The sequence below is a fragment of the Bos javanicus genome, chromosome 22 (assembly GCF_032452875.1).
Source record: "Bos javanicus breed banteng chromosome 22, ARS-OSU_banteng_1.0, whole genome shotgun sequence".
Taxonomy (NCBI): domain Eukaryota; kingdom Metazoa; phylum Chordata; class Mammalia; order Artiodactyla; family Bovidae; genus Bos; species Bos javanicus.
The window spans coordinates 11,141,843-11,165,180 of NC_083889.1; the positions used below are offsets into that span (position 1 = coordinate 11,141,843).

A 23,338-nucleotide genomic window follows, 5' to 3' on the forward strand; every position below is an offset into this window, starting at 1 on the left:
GCACCCCCAATAGCTTTCGTAAAGAGGTGGCACCACTCAGTGTTCTAAATATTTGAAGTGGTAAGAAAGCAACTACAATTTCCTTTCTCATCTTATACCCAAATAAGTTTTATGTAAATTTTATACCATTTAGTTGTATTTTTATGTACTTCAGGAGTAATGGGCATAGAAGGAGGATCGCTGTACCAGAAATTAGGATGGCTGCCTGGCTCTGGCACTGTCTGCTGTGTGGCTGCAGGAAAGTGGTTAATTCTGGCCTTTATCTGCAAAATGATAATGCAAATGAGTTCCCATTCAGCTGTCAAATTCCATTTCTGATTTTATGATGTCTGCTCATTTTTAAGAATAGGCATCATTCTTTATGATTTTCAATTGCAGTGGCTATAATTTATGTCATTGCTTTTATGGCACATTGTTGAGGATATCTGTGATTTGTTGGATGCTGAATCCTTACTCAGGAATGCAGCCCCAATTTTGACATTTCTTCTATGGGAGAATATGTTCTGCTTCACAGTGTCCTTTTTAATATGATTTCCATGAATGGAAGAACTAGGGTGTGTGCGTGTATGTGTGTGAATAGTCAGTCAGCCACATTTTTGTTGACAGGGCTATCATCCCATTAATTGTAGGATTCATGGTTCACTTCCTTGATAATACCTTGCCTAATATCCCCCATGGCCCTCTCCTAACCTCACTGTCCCTGCAGAATCCCTTCTTTGTACTCTCATCACATAAAGGATCTCATAAGGATGTTTCCTTATCTCTTAGCACACATTGACATCAGATTATATCTCACATGTTTGTTTCCTTCACTGGACTGTGAACTTCCTGAGGGATGGAATTTGTATCCGTGGTGCCTCAGTTGAGCAGGTAGTCTTAAAAAGTGATGGCTAGATAAATGATTAGAAAGAGGAAGGCAGGGACGATAGGCAGGAGGGTGGAAGGAGGAAGGCAGGGCAGGAAGAATAGATGGATTTGACTGCCCTACACTGTTATCCTGGGCTTTGCAGATGTTGTTCAGTTTCCAGTTGTGTCTGACTCTGCCACCCCATGGACTGAAGCATGCCAGGCCTCCCTGTCCCTCCCCATCTCCTGGAGTCTGCCCACGTTCATGTCTATTGCATCGGTGATACTATCCAGCCATCTCATCCTCTGACTCCCTCTTCTCCCTCTGCCCTCAGTCTTTCCCAGCATCAGGGACTTTTCCAGTGGGTTGGCTGTTTGTATCAGGTGACCAAAATACTGGAGCTACAGCTTCATCATCAGTCCTTCCAATGAGTATTCAGGGTTGGTTTCCCCTAAGATTGACTGGTTTGATCTCCCTGCTGTCCAAGGGACTTTCAGGAGTCATCAATTCTTTGGTGCTCTGCCTTCTTTACGGTCCAGCTCTCATAACCATACATGACCACTGGGAAGACCATAGCCTTGACTATATGGACCTTTCTTAGCGGAGTGATGTCTCTCTCTGCTTTTCAACACGCTTGTTTGCTTTCCTGCCAAGAAGCAATCATCTTCTGATTTCATGGCTGCAGTCACCATCTGCAGTGATTTTAGAGCCCAAGAAGAGGAAATCTGTCACTGCTTCCACCTTTTCGCCTTCTATTTACCATGAACTAATGGGGCTTGATGCCATGATCTTATTTTTTTTTTTTTAATGTTTAGTTTCAAGCCAGCCTTTTCAGTCTCCTCCTTCACCTTCATCTTTAGTTCTTTAGTTACTTTTTGCTTTCTGCCATTAGAGTGGTATCATCTGCATATCTGAGATTGTTGATGTTTCTCCCACCTATCTTAATCCCAGTTTATAACTCATCCAGCCTGGCATTTCTCATGATGCACTTAGCATATAAGTTAAACAAACAGGTTGACAGCAGACAGCCCTGTTGTATTCCTTTCTCAATTTTGAACCAATCAGTTGTTCCAATTGGGTTCTAACTGTTGCTTCTTGACCCACATACAGGTTTCTCAGGAGACAGATAAGATGGTCTGGTATTCCCATCTCTTTAAGAGCTTTCCACAGTTTGTTATGATCTACACAGTAAAAGGCTTTAGTCGACGAAACAGATGTACATGTTTTTCTGGAATTCCCTTGCTTTCTCTGTGATCCTGCAAATGTTGGCAATTTGATTTCTGGTTCCTCTGCCTTTTCTAAAACCCAGCTTGGGTATCTGAAAGTTCTTGGTTCACATAATACTGAAGCCTAGCATGCAAGATTTTAAGCATGACCTTATTAGCATGGGAGATGAGTGCAATTGTCCGATAGTTTAAACATTTTTTAGTACTCTCTTCTTGGGAATTGGGATGAGGATTGACATTTTCCAGTCCTGTGGCCACTGCTATGTCCTCCAGATTTGCTGACATATTGAGTGCAACACTTTTATAGCATCATCTTTTAGAGTTTTGAATAGCTCTACTGGAATTCCATTACATCCTCTAGTTTTATTGACAGCAGTGCTTCCTAAGGCCCACCTGACTTTGCACTCCAGGATGTCTGGCTCTTGGTGACTGACCACAACATCATGGTTATCAGGTTTATTAAGATCTTTTTTGTACAGTTCTTCCATGTATTCTTCCCATCTCTTCTTGATTGCTTCAGCTTCTCCTAGGTCTCTACCATTTCTGTCCTTTACTGTGCTCGTCTTTGGGCAAAATATTCCCTTGATATTTCCAGTTTTCCTGAAGAGATCTCTAGTCTTTCCCCTTCTGTTGTTTTCCTCTATTTTTAAACATTATTCATTGAAGAAGGCCTTCTTGTCTCTCCTTGTTATTCTTTGGAACTCTGCATTTATTTGGGTGTACCTTTCCCTTTCTTCCTTGCTTTTTGCTTCTCTTCTTTCTTCAGCTATTTGTAAAGCCTCCTCAGATAACCAGTTTGCCTTCTTGCTTTTCTTTTTCTTTGGGATGGTTTTGTTCGATGCCTTCTGTACAGTATTACGGAACTCTGTCCACATTCTTCAGGCACACTGTTATCTAGATCTAATCCCTTGACTCTATTCATCACCTCTGCTGCATATTCATAGGGGATTTGATTTAAGTCCTACCTGGATGGCCTAGTGGTTTTCCCCACTTTCTTCATTTTAAGCCCAAATTTTGCTATGAGAAACTGATTATCTGAGCCACAGTCAGCTCCAGGTCTTGTTTTTGATGACTGTACACAGCTTCTCCATCTTCGGCTACAAAGAATGTAATCAATTTGATTTGGGTATTGACCATTTGGCGATAGCCAGGTGTAAAGTAGTCTTTTGTGTTGTTGAAAAAGGGAGCTTGCTATGACCAGTGCATTCTCTTGGCAGAATTCAGATAGCCTTTGCTCTGCTTCATTTTGTACTCCAAGGCCAAACTTACCTGTTACTCCAGGTATCTCTTGACTTCCTGCTTTTGCATTACAATCCCCAATGATGAATAGAACATATTTCTTTAGTGTTAGTTCTAGGAGGTCTTCTAGGTCTTCAAAGAACTGATCAACTTCAACTTCTTCGGCATTGGTGGTAGGGCCATAGACTTGGATTACTGTGATGTTGAATGACTTGCCTTGGAAATGAACCAAGATCATTCTGTCATTTTTGAGGCTGCACCCAAGTACAGCATTTTGGACTGTTTTGTTGATTATGAGGGCTACTCCATTTCTTCTATGGGATTCTTGTCCGCAGTAGTAGATATAATGGTCATCTGAATTAAATCTGCCCATTCCTGTCCATTTTAGTTCATAGATTCCTAAGATGTCAATGTTTATTCCTACCATCTCCTGCTTCATCATGTTCAATTTACCTTGATTCTTGGACCTAACATTCCAGATTCCCATGCAGTACTTTGCAGCATCAGATTTTATTTCCATCACCAGACACATCCACAGCTGAGCGTTGATTGTACTTTGGCCCAGCAGCTTCATTCTTTCTGGGGCTATTAGTAGTTTTCCTCTACTCTTCCCTAACAGCATATTGGAAACCTTCTGACCTTGGTCAGATCTTTTTGTCTTTTTAAACAGTTGATGAGGTTCTCACAGCAAGTATCTGGGGTGGTTTCCATTCCCTCCTACAGTGGATCTTGTTTTGTCAGAACTCTCCACTATGACCCATCTGTCTTGGGTGGCCCTACCTGGCATGGCTCATAGGTTCTTTGAGTTACACAAGCCTCTTCACTCCACAACAAGGCCGTTATCTGTGAAGGGGTTTCCAGATGACTCAGTGGTAAGGAATCTGCCCATCAATGCAGGAGACTGGGGTTCTGTCCCTGGGTCAGGAAGATCCCCTGGAGGAAGAAATGGCAACCCACTTCAATATTCTTGTCTGAAAAATCCCATGGACAGAGGAGCCTGGAGGGCTACAGCCCATGGGGTCTCAAAGAGTTAGGCACAATTTAGTAGCACATTGAGCACACTATTATTATAGTTGTCATTATCAAATATAGCTGTGGGTCACAAATATAACGTCAGTCCTAATAACAGTATAAGAAGTTTTGCAAACTCAAACACAGTTGATTGGAATACACTCAATTGGATTAGTATGTCTTAGTATACTTTACTCAGGCCCCTTTTCCCAAAGAAAGGCAGTGCCAAAGAATGTTCAAACTACTGCACAGTTGGACTCATCTCACACACTAGTAAAGTAATAATTCTCCAAGCCAGGCTACAGCAGTATGTGAACTGTGAACTTCCAGATATTCAAGCTGGTTTTAGAAAAGGCAGAGGAACCAGAGATCAAGTTCCAACATGCACTAGATCATCGAAAAAGCAAGAGAGTTCCAGAAAAACATCTATTTCTGCTTTATTGACTACACCAAAGCCTTTGACTGTGTGGCTCACAATAAACTGTGGGAAATTCTCCAAGAAATGGGAATACCAGGCCTCCTGACCTGCCTCTTGAGAAATCTATATGCAGATCACGAAGCAACAGTTAGAACTGGACATGGAACAACAGACTAATTCCAAATAGGAAAAGGAGTACATCAAGGCTGTACATTGTCACCCTGCTTATTTAACTTATATGTAGAGTACATCATGAGAAATGCTAGGCTGGATGAAACACAAGCTGGAATCAAGATTGCCAGAAGAAATATCAATAACCTCAGATATATAGATGACACCACCCCTATGGCAGAAAACAAAGAAGAATAAAGAGCCTCTTGATGAAAGTGAAAGAGAAGAGTGAAAAATTTGGCTTAAAACTCAGCATTCAGAAAACTAAGATCATGGCATCTGGTCCCATCATTTCATGCAAATAGATGGGGAAACAGTGGAAACAGTGAGAGACTTTATTTTTGGGGGCTCCAAAATCACTGCAGATGGTGATTGCAGCCATGAAATTAAAAGATGCTTACTCCTTGGAAGGAAAGTTATGACCAAGCCAGACAGCATATTAGAAAGCAGAGGCATTACTTTGCCAACAAAGGTCCATCTAGTCAAGGCTATGGTTTTTCCAGTAGTCAATGTATGGATGTGAGAGTTGGACTATAAAGAAAGCTGAGTGCCAAAGAATTAATGACTTTGAACTGTGGTGTTGGAGAAGACTCTTGAGAGTCCCTTGGACTGCATGGAGATCCAACCAGTCCATCCTAAAGGAGATTAGTCCTGGGTGTTCATTGGAAGGACTGATGCTAAAGCTGAAACACCAATACATTGGCCACCTCATGCGAAGAGTTGACTCATTGGAAAAGACTCTGATGCTGGGAGGGATTGGGGGCAAGAGGAGAAGGGGACGACAGAAGATGAGATGGCTGGATGGCATCACTGGCTCAATGGAGATCAGTTTAAGTGAACTCCAAGAGTTGGTGATGGACAGGGAGGCCTGGCGTGCTGCAATTCATGGGGTCGCAAAGAGTCGAACACAACTGAGTGTTCAAAGGCATTAATTCTTCAGCAGTCTACTTTCTTTATGGTCTAACTCTCACATTCATACATGACTACTGGAAAAACCTTAGCTTTAACTAGATGGACCATTGTTGGCAAAGTAATGTCTCTGCTTTTTAATATGCTGTCTAGGTTGATCATAACTTTCCTTCCAAGGAGCAAGTGTCTTTTAATTTCATGGCTGTAATCACCATCTGCAGTGATTTTGGAGCCCCCAAAAATAAAGTCTCTCACTGTTTCCACTTTTAAATTCATGGCTGCAGTCACCATCTGCAGTGATTTTGGAGCCCCCAAAATTAAGTCTGTCACTATTTCCATTATTTCCCCATCTATTTGCTGTGAAGCGATGGGACTGGCTGCCATGATCTTAGTTTTATGAATGTTGAGTTTTAAGCCAGTTTTTCACTCTTCTCTTTCACTTTCATCAAGAGGCTCTTCAGTTCCGCTTCGCTTTCTTCCCTAAGGGTGGTGTCACGTGCATATCTGATATTGATATTTCTTTCGGCAGTCTTGATTCCAGCTTGTGCTTCATCCAGCCCGGCATTTCGCATGATGTACTCTGCATATGTTAAATCAGCAGGGTGACAATATACAGCCTTGTGCACTCCTTTCTGATAGCTCAGATATCTGCTGTAAGATAAGCTTTATAGAAACTGTACAGTTTGTACCTTATGTTAATGACTAATCATGATTTTCATATAAAAGTACACGAGTCATTGGTGTACATAGAAGTCTGACCCACTTAAAAGACTGTGAAAGCAAATTAGAATTAATGGGAAAATTTCTCGGGGACTAAAATACCTTGAACATTAGAAAGATGGTTCTTCAGCAAGTCAGAAAGCACCTGTGGAATGTTTGGCACAAAAACGCTGTGTCCCACCAGTTTATTCTTTCAGCAGTCCTGTCTGAGGGGTTGGTCTTTGTGGAATCTTGTTTTTCTCAGATGTCATTAAAAGACATTTCTTGCCAAAGCCCTTTCTGACTGAGGTGGAGTTTATATAAGAGCTACAGCTCAGGCAGCCTTTGTGACGAAGGCAGTTTGGCACTAGTTCCAGCTCAGTGCCTTTGTGCCCAGGTGACCTTGATCAAAGTGGGCTCCCCTGTGGGGTTCTCAGCATCTTCACCTGTAAATGTGAAGGTTGAACCGACAATCTCTTGTGGGATGTTGTCCATGCCATTCATTCATTCATTCAACAGGAGTTTGTTGAACACCTACTAAATTAGGCACCGTTTATCCCTGAGGGTTCAGTGACAGGCAAAACCAGAAATAGGTTCCTGCCTGCTGGTGCCTAGATCCTAGTAGGGGGGAAGAGATCATCCTTAATCAAATAGCCTGGAAATAAATATGTCAACCCAGCCTTGGGAAATGCCATGAAGAGCTGGTGGAGTCCTGGGACTGAAGAAGCTCCTAATCGGGAGATTTATTTCACTCAGAAGGGAGACCAAAGAGGACCTCCTAGAGGAGTGAGAGGGGCTGGAGAACATGGGCTTTGGTGGAGAGGCACGGGAGGCACTGAATTCTAAGCCCAGCAACTTGGCCACCTTATCTCACGGCATCTCGATTTCCTCATCTCTAAAAATGGAACTGACACCAGGAGCTCTTCATGCTGTTGTAGGTTTCAGGACAACTTGTTTGAAAATACCCAGCACCAGGCAAATTACACTGCATTGCATTTCTAAGAATAGCTTTGGAAACAGAGATGTACTGTTTTGTACATGGATTTTTAGATGTGGGGAAAGAGTGAAAACAGCTTGGAAGATTCTTTTGTTACAACGTCTGAGTTCGCTTTCGGCCCTGGAAGGTCCCTGGCTTTCCTTAATCATAGAGCCAAGTTTGCATCACTTGACTTTGAAATCCTGGGAATGACCTTGCTGCATGATTCAGTGATAGAGGCCTGAGCTTTGGGGGCTAGCAAAAGGTTAGATATCCCTTGCCATATATACACGAGGGGAGGAGGCTGATCACATGAACAACAGCACTGGTGTGAGGAGGCAGCCCCTGCCCCATTGTCCTCAGCTTTTCTCTCTTGTCTGTATGCTTAATATTTCATTTGGAAACAGTGGACACTTTCTGCAGCTACTTGTGGGTGCTTATGCAATTCCTTCTTGAGATAAAGTGAGGCTAACACTCTCATAATTCTTCAAGGCCTGAGGATTACTCCTTTAATCTTACAAAAGCAAACAGGAGGACAGAAATAACCCATCAATTGTTTCAAATGAAAATGGCCAACAATAATAAATAATTGCCACAATAACTTGAGGTTAAGGTCTTCATCTGTTGGAGGCCTTTCAAGAATTTGAAGCTTTTCTCCAAGTTAATTTTTCACATCTTGTTTGTTTCCTCAGAGTGTTGCTTCCAAAAGCAAGGCCATTAAATCTCTCGTTACATATGTTATTCTTGTTGACGTGCCAGGCATGCAGGAAAGTGAGGTCCTCTCTTCATAGATGGGTAATGCTGATTCCTCCCTGCAAAAATCCATATTTCAAAGTATTACAGCTTGCTGAGATTTTGGAGAGTTTTCTTCTCTTTCATGCTATATTAATGGTTGCAAACAGCAATGAACATGTTAATTTAAGTGGAAAAGGAATTTGTTGGAAGGATATGGTTCAGAGCCTAGGCAGGAAGAAGTGGCAAGGCTTAGCCCAAAATGCCAGCTCTGGGCTCTCAACTCCTCTGCAACTGCCTTAGATGATCTCAGAGAGCCCTAGTGTCTTTGGGCAGCCCTTAGAATTCATGGCCCCAGTTGGCAGCATCCACCACCCACACTGAGGCCACTTGACTACCCTTAGTTACATGACTGCATTTACTTAAGTGCCCACACTTGAATGACCAAAAGGAGAGCAAAGGCAGGGTCTGCCCCCTCTACTGCTTATCTTCCTCTCCTACCAATCTTGAGATTCCCTCCAAACAGGAAGGTTTCAGGATCCTGAGTGGCCAAAAATAGCAACTATCCATCATTCAGGGTTTCTCAGGTGGCGCTTGTGGTAAAGAAGCTGCTTGCCAATGCAGGAGACGCGGGTTCAATTTCCTGGACTCTGGAAGATCCCTTGGAGAAGGGAATGGCCACCCAGTCCCCTGTTGTTGCCTGGAAAATCCCATGGACAGAGGAGCCTGGCGGGCTACATCCATAAGGTCACAAATACTCAGACACGACTGAAGCAACTTAGCATGCACACATGCACATCCATCACTCAAACCCTCGTAGGCTTGATCACATCTGCTACCAACTGGTTGGCCAATCAGAGACTGTTCTCCAGTGTGATTTTTGTCTGAAGCTCACGTCACCTAATAGTTGTCAGTCTCATGTGCGTCTTCATCCTTGTCCCCACCACCATCCTCATCTCATTGAAGGTCTGTTTACCCCACTCTCCTGGGCTGCCATTTCCCTCCATCTCCTCCCTCTTCAAACGTTCCTCCCTCCTCCTCTCCCTTCCCGGTCTTGGACTCTGCTTTTATTTTACTGCAAAGGAGAGGCATTCCCAGGGGAACTTTCATTTCTTCCTACCACACTTCTACCAATGCATCTGGGCCCTGTGCCCCATTTTCTCACTTCATACTGTCTGAGGCCAGCCCCTCTGTTTGTTTACCAGGCCACCCAGCAACTGTGCCTTGTCATATCTTCATTACTTGCCCTCTGTCTAGTAGATCCTTCCCAGTATCATGTAAATATGCCATGTTAATTCCTTTCTGAAAATAAAAAAGCAATTTCTTTGAGCCATTTCCCCTACCAGCTGTCATCCTATGTCTCTGCTTTCCTTTACTGAAAAACTCCTCCAAAGAATTGGCTATGCCCACTGTTTTCATTTCTTCTACCCCTACCTCTCTTAGACCAACTCCAGACAAGCTTTATCCCTGACACTGCACTTCAGAAGTTCTTATCAAGATCACCAATGACCCCCAGATGGCTAATTCCAAAGGCCAGTTCTAATTTTTCATGTTACTTTGCCACATTTGATGAAATTGATTACTCCTTTCTTGAAGCATGTGGCTGCTTGGAGACTGTCTTAATTTTCTCCTGTCTCCTTATTCACTCTTTTTCTGTCTCCTTTGCTGGCTTATCATCATCTTTAATTGCTAAGTGTGAGCCCCCCTTCTCTATTTACATGTATTCCCTAGTGGTCACTTCTAATCCACCCCAAATGCGTATCTCTGGCCCTGACCCCCTGCTTCCACTCCAGACCGCTACATCCAACTCTCTCAGCGTCTCTTCTTAAAAATCCAGTAGGCATTTGAATGTTCTTTGCTGACCTTCTATACCTTTGGTCTTTCGCATCTTGATAAGTGACACCTCTTTCCTTCCAGTTGTTGAATCTAAAATTCTTGCAGCTATCCTTGACTCTTCTCTTTCCTGAACACCCTTCTTCCAATCTGTGAGCAAAATATATTGGCACAATTTTTGAAACATCTAGAATATAACCTCAGCTTCTACCCCCGTGGTTTGAGCTGCCATTTTCTTATACCTGAATTCTTATAAGAACCTTCTCACCAGGCTCTCTTTCCCTCTGACTGAGTATACTCACCATGTACATCACAGCCAGTGTGAGCCTTTAAATATGGAAGTCAGACCATATCATCCCCTGTTCAGAGCCCTGCAGGATCTCCTGTCTCAGAGGCAAACTAAGGTCCTTGTGATGACTCCATCCCTTCACCACTAAACCCATTCCCCTCCCCACTCTGCACCTCACTCATTCTTCTCCAGCCACACTAGTCTCCTAGCTATCCTTGAACACACCAGGCATGACTTCTCCTTTGCTAGTTCCCAAATTCTGTGCATCTTGCTGTCTTTCTTCCTTCTGGTTTCTACTGAGAGGCCACCTCAGTGCAGCTTCCCTGAACCTGCTTATTTAAAATTGCACCCTACTCTCCCTCCAACTATGGTGCCTTCTATCCTTCTTACCCTTTGTAAGTTTTCTCCATTGCTCTTACCCAATCTGACCTGTATATTTGATTCTTTGTGTATATGTTTTTTGTCTCCTTAAAGCTACAGGAAGGCAAGAACTCTCTTTTGTTCACTGCTTTCTCTAGCCTATAAAGTAGTGATTGGCATGTCGTAGGTGCTTAGAAATAGTTGAGTGAATTATCCTATAACCAAAATCCATGATTAGGTTATTGAAAGAAGGTGAAAGTGAAGTCTCTCAGTCATGTCCTACTCTTTGCAACCCCATGGACTATGGCCTACCGGGCTCTTCTGTCCATGGGATTTTCCAGGGAAGAATACTGGAGTGGGTTGCCATTTCCTCCTCCAGGAGATCTTCCTGACCTAGGGATTGAACCCGGGTCTCCCGATTGTAGGCAGACGCTTTACCATCTGAGCCACCAGGGAAGTCGATTAGGTTATTAAATGTGTTATAATTTTCCAAGTTGGATACACTAGATTTCACATGAGCCATAGGATGGCCTAGTGAGTGAGTTAGGCTGCACACCACAGAACCCCACCCCACCACCGCCCCCGCCCCGTGCTTAGATGTGGAAGCTGAGGTCCATGAGGGCTGACTGGGTATCCCAGAACACATGGCTAATTAGTGGGTTCCTGGGATTTGTAGTCCTGATCCAGAGGAGTTTCTCCCACCTGCCCCCCCCTGCTCTCAGCTACCCACTACATTCCATGTTACTAATATATTAGTGAAAGTTTCAGCACACTTATTGCTGTTCGTTTTTCCTTTTAGCGTTGATGAGAAAACCCCGTATCTAGCTCTGGGGGCTGTGAAGAACATCTCCCTAAACATCTCCATCTCCAACCTCGGGGATGATGCCTATGATGCCAACGTGTCGTTCAACGTTTCTCGGGAGCTCTTCTTCATCAACATGTGGCAGAAGGTAAGAAGGCCCTGTGTCTAGTGCATTTGCTGACTTTCATCATAGCCTGGACTATGCAGTGATTATGCAAATACTGTTACTTTGTGTGGAGGCTCATTTGGAATTATTACAATGATTTCCTCCTGGACTTAGAAAGCATTGTTGGTAAAGCCAAAGAAGAAACTGAATACCCACTGTGCATTGGAGCCATATCTGTATTTGACACCACCTCCCGTCCCTTCTATCTTGTGAAACCCTCTCCACACAGTTGTATTCTGGCCCCTTCTCTGAGATGATACAGTCATCATCTCTGGCTCACGCATGTTCTACAGGATTCATGCTTTAGGTCAGCAGTGGTTGTGAAAGACCAGATAAGAAATGAAAGCAAATCACTGCTTATCACATGAGTTATCACCAGCGATGCCTTTGATGTTTTCCATTCAAGGGTCATGAACATCAGCCTTGGCTTTGCCATATTGACTTATTCCTGAAATATTTTAGTGAATTGAGGAAATTAAATTACTTCTATGAATTGAGTGCGTTTTTAAGAGCAATTTAATTTATTTGAATGATGTTTAAATATCATGACTCAGAAAGGAAAAAGGACCTGGTTTTCTCTCCTGTTCCATAATCCCCCTCAGTGAACCACTTTGGGGAAGAAAGAGTAACAGACCTCATCCACAGGCAAGCAGGAGGAATGACTGGACTCAGACATCCTTCCATGGAGGTTGTCTACCTGTGGTTAGACGGGTTATCTACCTGTGGGCAGCTCTTCTGATGGGAACTTCTGCAGCTTTTCAAAATGTTCACAGCAGTGAACTGCAGTGCCTTGATGTCTGTGTAGAAACGGAGCCAAAATCACTTTCTGAGATAAACCTTGGCCCTGCCCACACGTGAGCTCTAGGCCAACCTTCAGGCTGTGGGCAGCCTTTGTCCAGGCACAGATCCTGTCAGGCTCAATAGTTCGACCAGGACGTGCCAACCCTGCCCAGCTTACAGGGCAGCTGAAGTATATAGACATCTAGAATGGCATTCCAAGAACTTCCCAAGAGATATCTCAGACTCCCTGATGCTACGTAGCTTCTGGAGCTCCAGGATAGTGGAGGCCACAGAAGCATTGAATGCAAGAAGAGCATACTTTCCAGCTCCTCTAAACCCCCAAAATTGTCCCTGATTTAATCTCAGTCCAGAGGGAACCAAGTATCCATAGACTTCTGTTACTTGGCTATGGACAGAATCTCTTTTACAGAATGTCATGTGCCACGATGCCATCTTCCTGTTCAGGGTAGGAGGATGGGTAGGGGGAGAGGGGTTCACTCAGGGACCAGACCTGTGGAACCCATCTTTATGATAACTGGTGGCTGGGTCATCACTATCCCACACTCAAGCCCATGGAAGAACTTTCTCTCTGCCTCTAAATTAGGAATGGCTGTACTTTTCCAGAGCATTTCAGCTTGTTTGTATCTGTGGACAGAGTCATCCTTATAACCAACTAAGCTTCATTATCTCTGTTCTAGAAAGCTCAGAGTTGGCCTCACTGTTAGTATAAAGACTTTGTGGTATTATTTTGTAAACAAAGTAGGCTCCTGCTTCTTACTTTACTTCCTTTCACCATGTTTTTCTTTTCGGCTTGGAGACTGTATAATATTCTATCGTAGGATATAGTATGGATTGCCTATGAATTCATGCTATTGGATGTTTAGATTAGTTCCAGTTTTATTATCTTTTGAATAATATTGTGATGACTATCTTTTGGAGCAATTAGTATGAGCAAATGATTATATCCTTCAGTTCAGTTCAGTTCAGTCGCTCAGTCGTGTCTGACTCTTTGCAACCCCATGAATCGCAGCACGCCAGGCATCCCTGTCCATCACCAACTCCAGGAGTTCACCCAGACTCACGTCCATCGAGTCAGTGATGCCATCCAGCCATCTCATCTTCTGTCGTCCCCTTCTCCTCCTGCCCCCAATCCCTCCCAGCATCAGAGTCTTTTCCAATGAGTCAGCTCTTCGCATGAGGTGGCCAAAGTACTGGAGTTTCAGCTTTAGCATCAAGCCTTCCAAAGAACACCCAGGACTGATCTCCTTTAGAATGGACTGGTTGGATCTCCTTGCAGTCCAAGGGACTCTCAAGAGTCTTCTCCAACACCACAGTTCAAAAGCATCAATTCTTCGGCGCTCAGCCGTCTTCACAATCCAACTCTCACATCCATACATGACCACTGAAAAAACCATAGCCTTGACTAGACGGACCTTTGTTGGCAAAGTAATGTCTCTGCTTTTGAATATGCTGTCTAGGTTGGTCGTAACTTTCCTTCCAAGGAGTAAGCATCTTTTAATTTCATGGCTGCAATCACCATCTATTTCCCATGAAGTGATGGGACCGGATGCCATGATCTTCGTTTTCTGAATGTTGAGCTTTAAGCCAACTTTTTCACTCTCCTCTTTCACTTTCATCAAGAGGTTTTTGAGTTCCTCTTCACTTTCTGCCATAAGGGTGGTGTCATCTGCATATCTGAGGTTACTGATATTTCTCCCAGCAATCTTGATTCCAGCTGTGCTTCTTCCAGCCCAGCGTTTCTCATGATGTACTCTGCATATAAGTTAAAATCCTATAATTATTTGGAGAATGGGAAGTCACATTTATTGATTACCTACTATACAACCTGGGTTTTTCATACATTTCCCCATTCCCTCCTTACTGCATGTAATCTGGGCACACCTGATCTATTGGAGGAATGTTCTCAGGAGAAAAGAAGTGAGGGAAGCCGAATGGGGCGGAAAGGTCCGAGGAAGGGTACAAAATCCCAAACCAGCCCTGGTCTATCTGTGGGGTAAAAAGAGATGGAGGGTGCCCTAGAGCATAAATTAATCAGCAGAATTGTCCCTGTTGAAGTGGAAGGGGAGCACCATTTCCACCCATCATTATTAACCACTGGGGAGACATCCTAGATAAGGGGACTCAGTCAGTCAAGGGTGACGCACCTGAGCAGGACGCAGGTGTGCCATTGGCTCCTGTAGCTGATCACGGGGCCAACGAGAGCACATGTTATCTCTTCGCCATTGAGTCCCAGTGACCTTTAAAACCTTTGGCACAGGGGACACTGGTTTCAATTTGGCAGAAAGTTGGCAAGGTATCGGGCTCTTTGGGCTCTGGTGGGCATTAGTCCAAGAAAGGTGTCAAGGCACAGAGACATCATATCATGTAGTGGCTACAGAGGCAGGGCCAGCTAGAAAAGCATATGGCTGACACGCCCTTCAGTGCAGTAGGAGAAGGAGTAACAAAGAAAAAAACCCCTTCCTGTGACTATAACCACAACTGCAAAGTTAATCAATTGGGGAATATAAGTGGCATCATTCAGCCCAGAGCAAGTTTTCAACAATACGTAGGTGGGTAATGAGTGAGGCAGGAAGGGGCCCACCCACACTGATAGAACTACCAGAACCAGCGTGGGCCCTACAAAAAGGTCCCAACGTGTTAAACAAGAAAAGTGTAACTCCAAAAACAGAGGGGAAGCATACCTTTTAAAAGACTATTAATAGAAAGCCAAAGTAAATTGTACAGAACATCTGTTTTCTTAGTAAAATTCAAGAAAAAAAAAAAAAGTGAACCCAGCAAATGATCAGATAGTAGAACAATGGACTGAGAGGAAAATGGAAAGGGCTGAGAGAGAAGCAAAAAAAAAAAAAAGTTTGTGGGTGGGATTAGGAAGTATTATAATGAAACCAAGAGAGCAATGACAGAATTAAAATATTTGTTATGATCAGAAAGGAGCAGAATTAGCAGTACAGGAAACTGATTCATTGTTGTGGAGGGCGTATTTGAGAAGATCTCTGAGAATTTATAGAGAAAAACAACAGAGCAGTGGAGAAGGATGGAAGTGAAGACTAGATATGGAAGGTAGAGGCTGGAGAATCAGCAAATGGAAATCATTCCAGAATCACTGGAATAGAAGACCTGCTGCTGCTGCTAAGTCGCTTCAGTCGTGTCCGACTCTGTGCGACCCCATAGACAGCAGCCCACCAGGCTCCCCTGTCCCTGGGATTCTCCAGGCAAGAACACTGGGGTGGGTTGCCATTTCCTTCTCCAATGCATGAAAGTGAAAAGTGAAAGTGAAGTCGCTCAGTCGTGTCCAACTCTTAGCGACCCCATGGACTGCAGCCGACCAGGCCCCTCCATCCATGGGATTTTCCAGGCAAGAGTACTGGAGTCAGGTGCCATTGCCTTCTCCGATAGAAGACCTGAGTAGACAGCAAAAAAGAATCCCCATTTTTGTGAATGATGCTGCAGACATCAGGAAAAAGTGTTAAAAATGGTTTAATGCTTACATACAGCTTCATCATATTTCAGTTTTTGCAGTGTAAAAATGATGCTACCCGTATCTATCAGAAAACAAAGAAACTCATTCTTTTCCAGCTTTTGTAACATTAATAGCAATAATTAGATTGTGTTCCATAGTGAAGTAAGAATTCTATACCCAGCCAACTTGCCCTGCATGGTGAAAACAAAATAAGGATAGCTTTGGATATATAAGAATTTGTGAAGTCTGCTAACTCTTCTAGTTTGGACTCCCCCCCAAAGCAGACCTGGACACAATGACTGTGGTACAGGTAGTTGGAGAATGAGGTGAGGGGAGGCACAGTGTGGGAGTAATGAGTTTTGATGCAAAGGGACAAGACGGGAAAGTGTGCACAGAAGGGCAGGTTGTGCTGTGTGCAGTTTGTGCTCTGTCCTGCTGCAGCTCCTCTGAGAGACAGACTCTAGAACACCCCTCAGAATCATTGCTGTGCGGGGTAAGGAAGCTGCTGGAGGGTCTATCTACCAACTCCTGTTTCTCATCCATGAAGAATCGCTCCAAAGGCATTAACTGTCTGTCCAGCCTTTGCAGCCTTCCCTGGCTCTGGGCCACATTTCCTTTCCTGGGGCCAGGAAACAACTCAGGCAGAGAGATGGGGGAGCTTCAAGCCTGGAAGGAGACTGGCCTCAAGTGACCAGCCCTTGGGATGGTTCTGGGGAACATGAGCAAGGCACTGGCAGCATGTAAGCAAAAGCCATGAGAGCTTAAATAACCATGAAACTCTTCCTGAGAAACGGCTACTTACATATGTAGTGTATTGTGGGTTAAAAAGTGTATTAAAGCCAAATAAACAAAAAAGTAAGCAAAAGCAACTTTTACAAATATTTACAATAGGAAGCAAATGTGAAACAATAATTATTGCCTCAGTAAATAATAATTTTGAATAGTAATATAAAATAAGTCTATAATCTCAGTTTTACCATAAAAATTTGAGAAGAAATTTAATCTCATTACTCCTCCTGCTTCACATTCTTTAGGATGGATCTCAGGCTCCTCAGCTGTTCATGAGAGGCCCTTCCCAGCCTGGTCTTTCCTGCCTCCCCTCCTCCCAGCCTCACAGTCACCATCCCCCACATACACCCTTGAATCCACTCATAATTTCTTGCTTAAGCTGCCTTTACTCAGGAATACTTCAACCCCAGTTTGTTTAATGAACTGTTCCAACCTCGCATCTCAGCTCAAGGGTCACCTGTGTAGGCCCCTCACCTGAACAGGTGATGTGGGTGGATAGATCTGTGTGTGATGGCTAGCTATCCCTTTTTTCCAGAGTCACAGAGCAACTCGGGGCGCAGACTCTGCCTCCAAGGTCTCCAGTCTTTTCTGTCAGCACACAATTAACAATGTCTCAGTTTCTGAGACTGAGCAAAAAATATGACCTAAGATGGATTTTTCTCTCTCATGCAAGGCTCCTTTTAGATTTGTTCAGATTCCTTCCTTTAAGGGGAGACTGCTTATAAAAATGTGGGCTGTACATGCGTGCTGCTGCTGCTGCAAAGTCGCTCAGTCGTGTCCGACTCTGTGCGACCCCAGAGACGGCAGCCCACCAGGCTCCCCCGCCCCTGGGATTCTCCAGGCAAGAACACTGGAGTGGGTTGCCAGTATACACACTGCTGCTGCTGCTGCTGCTGCTGCTAAGTCGATTCAGTCGTGTCCGACTCTGTGCGACCCCATAGACGGCAGCCCACCAGGCTCCCCCGTCCCCCGGATTCTCCAGGCAAGAACACTGGAGTGGGCCGCCATTTCCTTCTCCAGTGCATGAAAGTGAAAAGTGAAAGTGAAGTCGCTCAGTCGTGTCCGACTCCTAGCAACCCCATGGACTGCAGCCGACCAGGCTCCTCCGCCCATGGGATTTTCCAGGCAAGAGTACTGGAGTGGGTTGCCATTGCGTTCTCCGGTTACACGGGTGACCATCTGCTAACTGTCCTCTCACCTATGTAAAGCTAAAAGAGAGAATGAGGAAGAATGGGGAAAACATGGTTCGGAACAGGACTGCATCTCACAACTTTAGGATCACATTCACCTTCGGCTATAGGTGAGCAACACCCTAGAGCACAGTTCCACAGAATATAATGTCAACAGTGCCCTCTGGAGTCATATATTCATGTGGCACCGGAGTCAAGATAAAGTCGAGTTGTCATTTCTTGCCTTGGTGCCACTTGGCACATGGGGACTTAGCCCTTCTTGCATCAGTGGAACAGGAATGGAGTTGTTTGGACAGCAGTGATTAAGTACCTGCGAAGTGTCAGGGACTGTACTAGCTGCTAGGAGACACAAGGAAGAATAAGCACTGGTCCCTGCTCCTGGGAGCACACAGCCTAATAGGGAGAAAGGCATGTCAGCCAGCAATTAAAGTGCCAAGTGCTGTACAGAGGTACTGAGAAGTTGCTCTGAAGCACAGAGATGACAAGATGAAGCAAGTTGTTACTGTACCAGCTGGTCTCAGGTTGCACAGAATCCCTAGATAAATGCTGGGGGGTAGGTGGATGGGCCTCTGAAGAGTTGATGTCAGCCAGGGCCGACATTGCAGAGCTAGGGTCGGTGAGTGGGGTGGGTGGGCCAGTTTATTTGGGAGGCCCAAATAAGTCCAGAGCTGGACTGAAGCAAAGGTGAGACGGCAGAGGAGAACAGAGGAGGAGGAACAAAAGGAATCTCACCAGGTGGAAAGAAGCTGCCCATGTGGGACAAAGGAGCAATAAGTGGCAGGGTGACGTCGGGACATTTTAGAAATGCTGTTTTGTGCTGAAGTTGCTTGTCACCTGGGACTCCTGCTGTCATGAAAGCCTCACATAAGTGAGAGAGAGAAACTGAAAAAAAGGGACTGGATTCATGAGTACATCTTTGTGGTATTGACTACCACGCATACACGGAAACGGACAGGGATGTGGACAGTGTAGGCTTCAAGCGGATGTGAGAGAGCGCCCAGCTGATTTTGGGGTACAAAGGGGACACCGCGTCTTGCCGTGGAGTCATGGGAGAGGGAGAAGGGCAGGCTCCTGGCCCCGCCTCTTCTCTACAAAGTGGAGTCTTGGTTTGGGTCTCCCAGATGCTGACCTTCAAACAAGGAATCGAGGGTTATTCATACATTTGGGAGATGCAGGAAACAGTGGAGAGGAAGCGGAGTCATACAGGCAGGTGAGGGCAGCTGATGAAGAGAGTACCTTTACACCAGCCATCACAGGGGTGGTGGGGCTTTATCCCTCAAAGCAGCTACAGGAAAAGTACAAGATACAAGCCTCAGGGGCTAGAGAGCTGGGGATTCACACACCACACCCCCCCAAAGAGTCAGTGGCCTAGGCCTTCTCAGGGTGTTCATTCCCCATGACTAGTGTCTTACAAGGTGCATGGCCAGAACAACCTACACAATTCTGAACACTGTCCTCAGGCACAGAGATGCAGATGCTGGCAGCTGGAAGTGGGCTGCAGCAGCCCAAAGGGTGCAAGGCATCTGAGCAGGGCTCACCAGCATCTCCAGCCTGAGCACCTCACTTTCTGGGCCTCCTCCAGAAGTTGTAGGTTGCACATACATAGCACATCCCTGGGTTTCTGAAGGAGCACACCTCACAGTCTATAGGCATGGGGCAAGGCAGGTATTGTAAACGGGTGAAGGAGGCCGAGTATGGGACAGGAGGAAGCAGTGGAGACTGTGAAGAATGGAGGATTCCAGCCTTGTCCACAGAAGGCCGCCCACGCCCGGCAGCAGTCACTGATTGCCAGGTGGGAGTGAGCGCCAGTTTGTCAGACTTCCTATTTTTCAGCAAAAGCCAGAAATCCACATTTTTATGTGAAATCTCATGGCTTTGGCAGCTAATTAAAATATTCTCTGAACGTTGTATGGGCCAAACAAAACATGTCCGCTGACCATATCCAGCCTGTAGGCCACCAGTGGTGACCTCCCGCTTAGCTGTTTCCCGCATGTTCTGGTCCCATTGTCTTGCCTGCCTGTTTGGCTCATGGATCTGGATTCTGGTAGATCCCAGTCTGTCTGCAGCCTTGATAACATTTCATGTCCACCCCTGGGCATCAGATCAGCTAGTCAGAGACTAGAGTGTGAGTGTATGTTGAGAGGAAGGAGGGAATTGGAGACGGTCAACTCAAATCTGGTGTTCATAGAATTTTTTTTTCCTTTCTTTTTATTAAAAAAAATTTTTTGGACATGCCGTGTTGTCTGTGGGATCTTAGTTCCCCGACCAGGGATCAAACCCATGCCCCTTATATTGGAAACACAGTCTTAACCCTGGACCACTGGTAAAGTCCCTTACTGCTTTTTTTTTTTTTTAATTGAAGTATATAGTTAATTTGCAGTGTCATGTTTTTCTTTTTTAGATGTTCATCAACTTGATTAAGTTATACATAGACACATATCTCTTCTTTTTTAGATTCTTTTTCCATACATGTTAGTAAAGAATGTTGAGTAGAGTTCCCTGTGCTACACCTTGTCATTGTTTATTTTATATGTAGTAGACTGTGTATATGTTAATCTCAAGCTCCTCACTTTTCTCACCCCTTCTCCCCCAACTCTCCCCTTTGGTAACCATAAGTTTGTTTTCCATGTCTGTGAGTCTGTTTCTGTTTGGCAAATATTTTTTTGGATTTCACGTACAAGGGATATCGTAGGGTATTTGTCTTTACTTCACTTAATAGGATAATCTGGAAGAGGAAGGCAGGTGAGGAGGACCAGTGATCATGAATCCAGTGGGGAGAACGTATACCCTCCCCTGTGATACTTTTGAGCAGTTCAGAGCACTTCCTGTTGTAAGACATGTAGTTACTGCTCATTACCCGTTGGTTGTAAGTCACTGAACTCAGTTGATAAGTCTGGAGGGACTGCGATGGAGGGAAGGGGCCTTGCCCTTTTATTTTCTCCATGACAGGGTCTTACATGGGAGATGTAACAACGGTGTAGGAAGTTGCCAGAAGGAAAGCCCAGTTTTGCTCTTTCTAATGAGTGAGTGCTTTGAGTTCTGAATTAAACTCTGTTTTGGGAGTGGAGAGCCAGCAGGGCAGCTTCCATAACTTTTAGGGGCTTATTCTTTAAGGCAAGATGCATAGAGAGCTCGTAAGTTTGCTTCTCTTGTAAAGTGATTCTTCCAGCTTCTGTCTGCCTTTACCGGAGAAAAGAGAGAAGGCAACCCCTTTTCATATTTAAGGCAGACCGCTCAAGATGGCGCCAGGAGATAAGACTGATTCTGTTTCTAACCCAGGTAGAGCAGAAGAGGCCAAGCGCGGCTGTGTTTGTGTACCTTTGAGTTTGAGGAAGTGCCCTGGCCTGTTCTCAGATAGAAGGTTCCACAGAGAAGTCACATCTGTACACAGGGATGAAATGAAATGTATTAAGTGGAGCCAGGTAGCCCAGCATCACACTGCGGAAGGGTTTGCGGACGGAAATGTGTGCACCTCATCCTTCAGAGGGTAAACAGATTTCAAGCAGCCTTCCTGCACTCTGCCACCACCACACCCGCCTCGCCATTCAGGGCAGGAACTGATTTTCATTGTGTTCTGCTTTCTCCGGTGTCTCTTGTCAACTTAATAGTAGCCTCGAGTAAAATGCAACCCTTAGATGTTTATAGTCATCTTGGCCGGGCCATTAAGATGATGAATGAACTTGGTGCTTGCCCTTGTAAGAGAGCCCTGAGGGTGGATATTGATACTCAGAAAATAATAAGCCTTTTCTGTCCCTTTCCTGTTTTTAATCCAGTGCCCTAAGCCCCCTGGTGCTTTACCTCGTACTCCTGCTTAGCGCCAGGGAGAAAAACCTTACCTGGCTCCCAGCCCATTTGAGGCTCTAATACAGAGCAAGCTCTTTCTCTCACACTGTTGGTCTTTGCCATCCTGCTTGTCAGAGGCAAATCCCTAGAGCCTCTTGGTGTTTCTGACTTGTTTCTGCTGGCCCTGAACTTCCTCTTGGAAAGGATGAGCATGGGTGGTGGGGAGCAGGGACCAAGCCAGGTTTGCAAGTTGTCTTTCCTGTGGCCATTGCACTAGCATTTTTCTGGCCCTGCCACCAGAGCCATCCTAACCTAGAGTGAAGCTGTGCCTGGGAGGAAGGCTGGGCCTTTTCTGTCACAGCTGGCAGTGAGGAAGCAGGGGAGAAACTCGGACGCCTATTTTAAATCACACTGTGGCCTCAGTGTTCCATGGTAGGGCTCAGCTTTCACATATGTGAAAAGCTACATTTGTGTATTCACTGCATTGGGAAGGAAGGCTACGTTTTGCTTGAGAAATGTCAACAGAGCTGTAGCTACGACAAGGATCTTTCACGAAAGACGTTTTCCAGAGCTGCAGACTTGGGCAGACCTGGTGGGAGTGGGTATGGGCGGGGGTGGGGGGGGTAGTTTAGAAAACATATGTTAAACCTCTGTAATTTTTTTTTTCTTAATGAACTGCACAACGGCAATTTAATAATTTCCTCTTTTAAGAGGAAAGGGGGAGTCTTGGATTTTAAATCTTTTTTTATAAAGGAGCACAGCACCTCTTAAAAAGAAAGCCATGAAATTAATCCATCTGCTAAATCCAACGAAAGAAAACTATTTAAAAACAAAAATCAAGAAGAACTTAGGTGTTTCAGCCTGGGTTTCCCTGAAGCAGATCCCGAGGTAAGGATTGTATCAAGTGGCTTAAGAGGGATGTGCTACTCAGGGAGCGCGTGAGGAGTGGGGGGTGGAGGCCAGGGAAGGGTGCCATCTCGGACAACGTCCTAGAGAGGCTGGCCTGGCCTGAGCTCTGAAATGGGGGTTACACCTCAGCACTGCCCCATCTCAAGGCTGGGAAGCTGGCCACAAGTGCCAGTCTTCGGTGAAGGGCCTCTTATGGAGGAAATGAAATCCCAAGCACTTTTCCCCACTCTGAGAGTGCAGACAGAACAGCTCCAGAAGCCAAAGAACAGGCCTTGAAGAAGACCCATGGGTACGGGCTCATGGAAGTAAATGCACAATGAAACCAGAGAGTGCGCCAACCAAGGGGAGCCAGGGGACGGGTTATACCACTAAAAGCGCTGGCTGCAGCAGGATCGGGCTTTCCTGCTGGCTCTAATGGTGAAGAACTCGTGTGCCAGTGCAAGAGGTGTAAGAGATGAGGGTTCAACCCCTGGGTCAGAAAGATCCTCTGAAGGAGGTCACAGCGACCCATTCCAGTATTCTTGCCTGGAGAATCGCATGGACAGAAGAGCCTGGTGGTGTCACAAAGAGTCACACGTGACTGAAGCAGCTTAGCACACACGCACGCACAGCAGGATTACCCCAACGGGTACACTTTGTGATTTGAAAGTATATTACAAGCATATGGACAAAGATCTTTGAGCTCTTGAGGTACTTGTGTGATGTTCTCAGTATCAGTGACACACAGG

The 23,338-nt window shown here is 45.0% G+C and overlaps 1 protein-coding gene across 1 annotated transcript in view; it reads left to right on the forward strand.

Annotated features, from left to right (window-relative positions):
- The window catches only part of ITGA9 (integrin subunit alpha 9), a 364,229-nt gene that overhangs the window by 213,424 nt on the left and 127,467 nt on the right, over window positions 1-23,338 (forward strand). Inside the window, exon 18 of the mRNA XM_061395904.1 lies at window positions 11,510-11,660. Within this exon, the coding sequence (XP_061251888.1) occupies window positions 11,510-11,660 (151 nt within the window). The remainder of the gene's footprint in view (window positions 1-11,509; window positions 11,661-23,338) is intronic.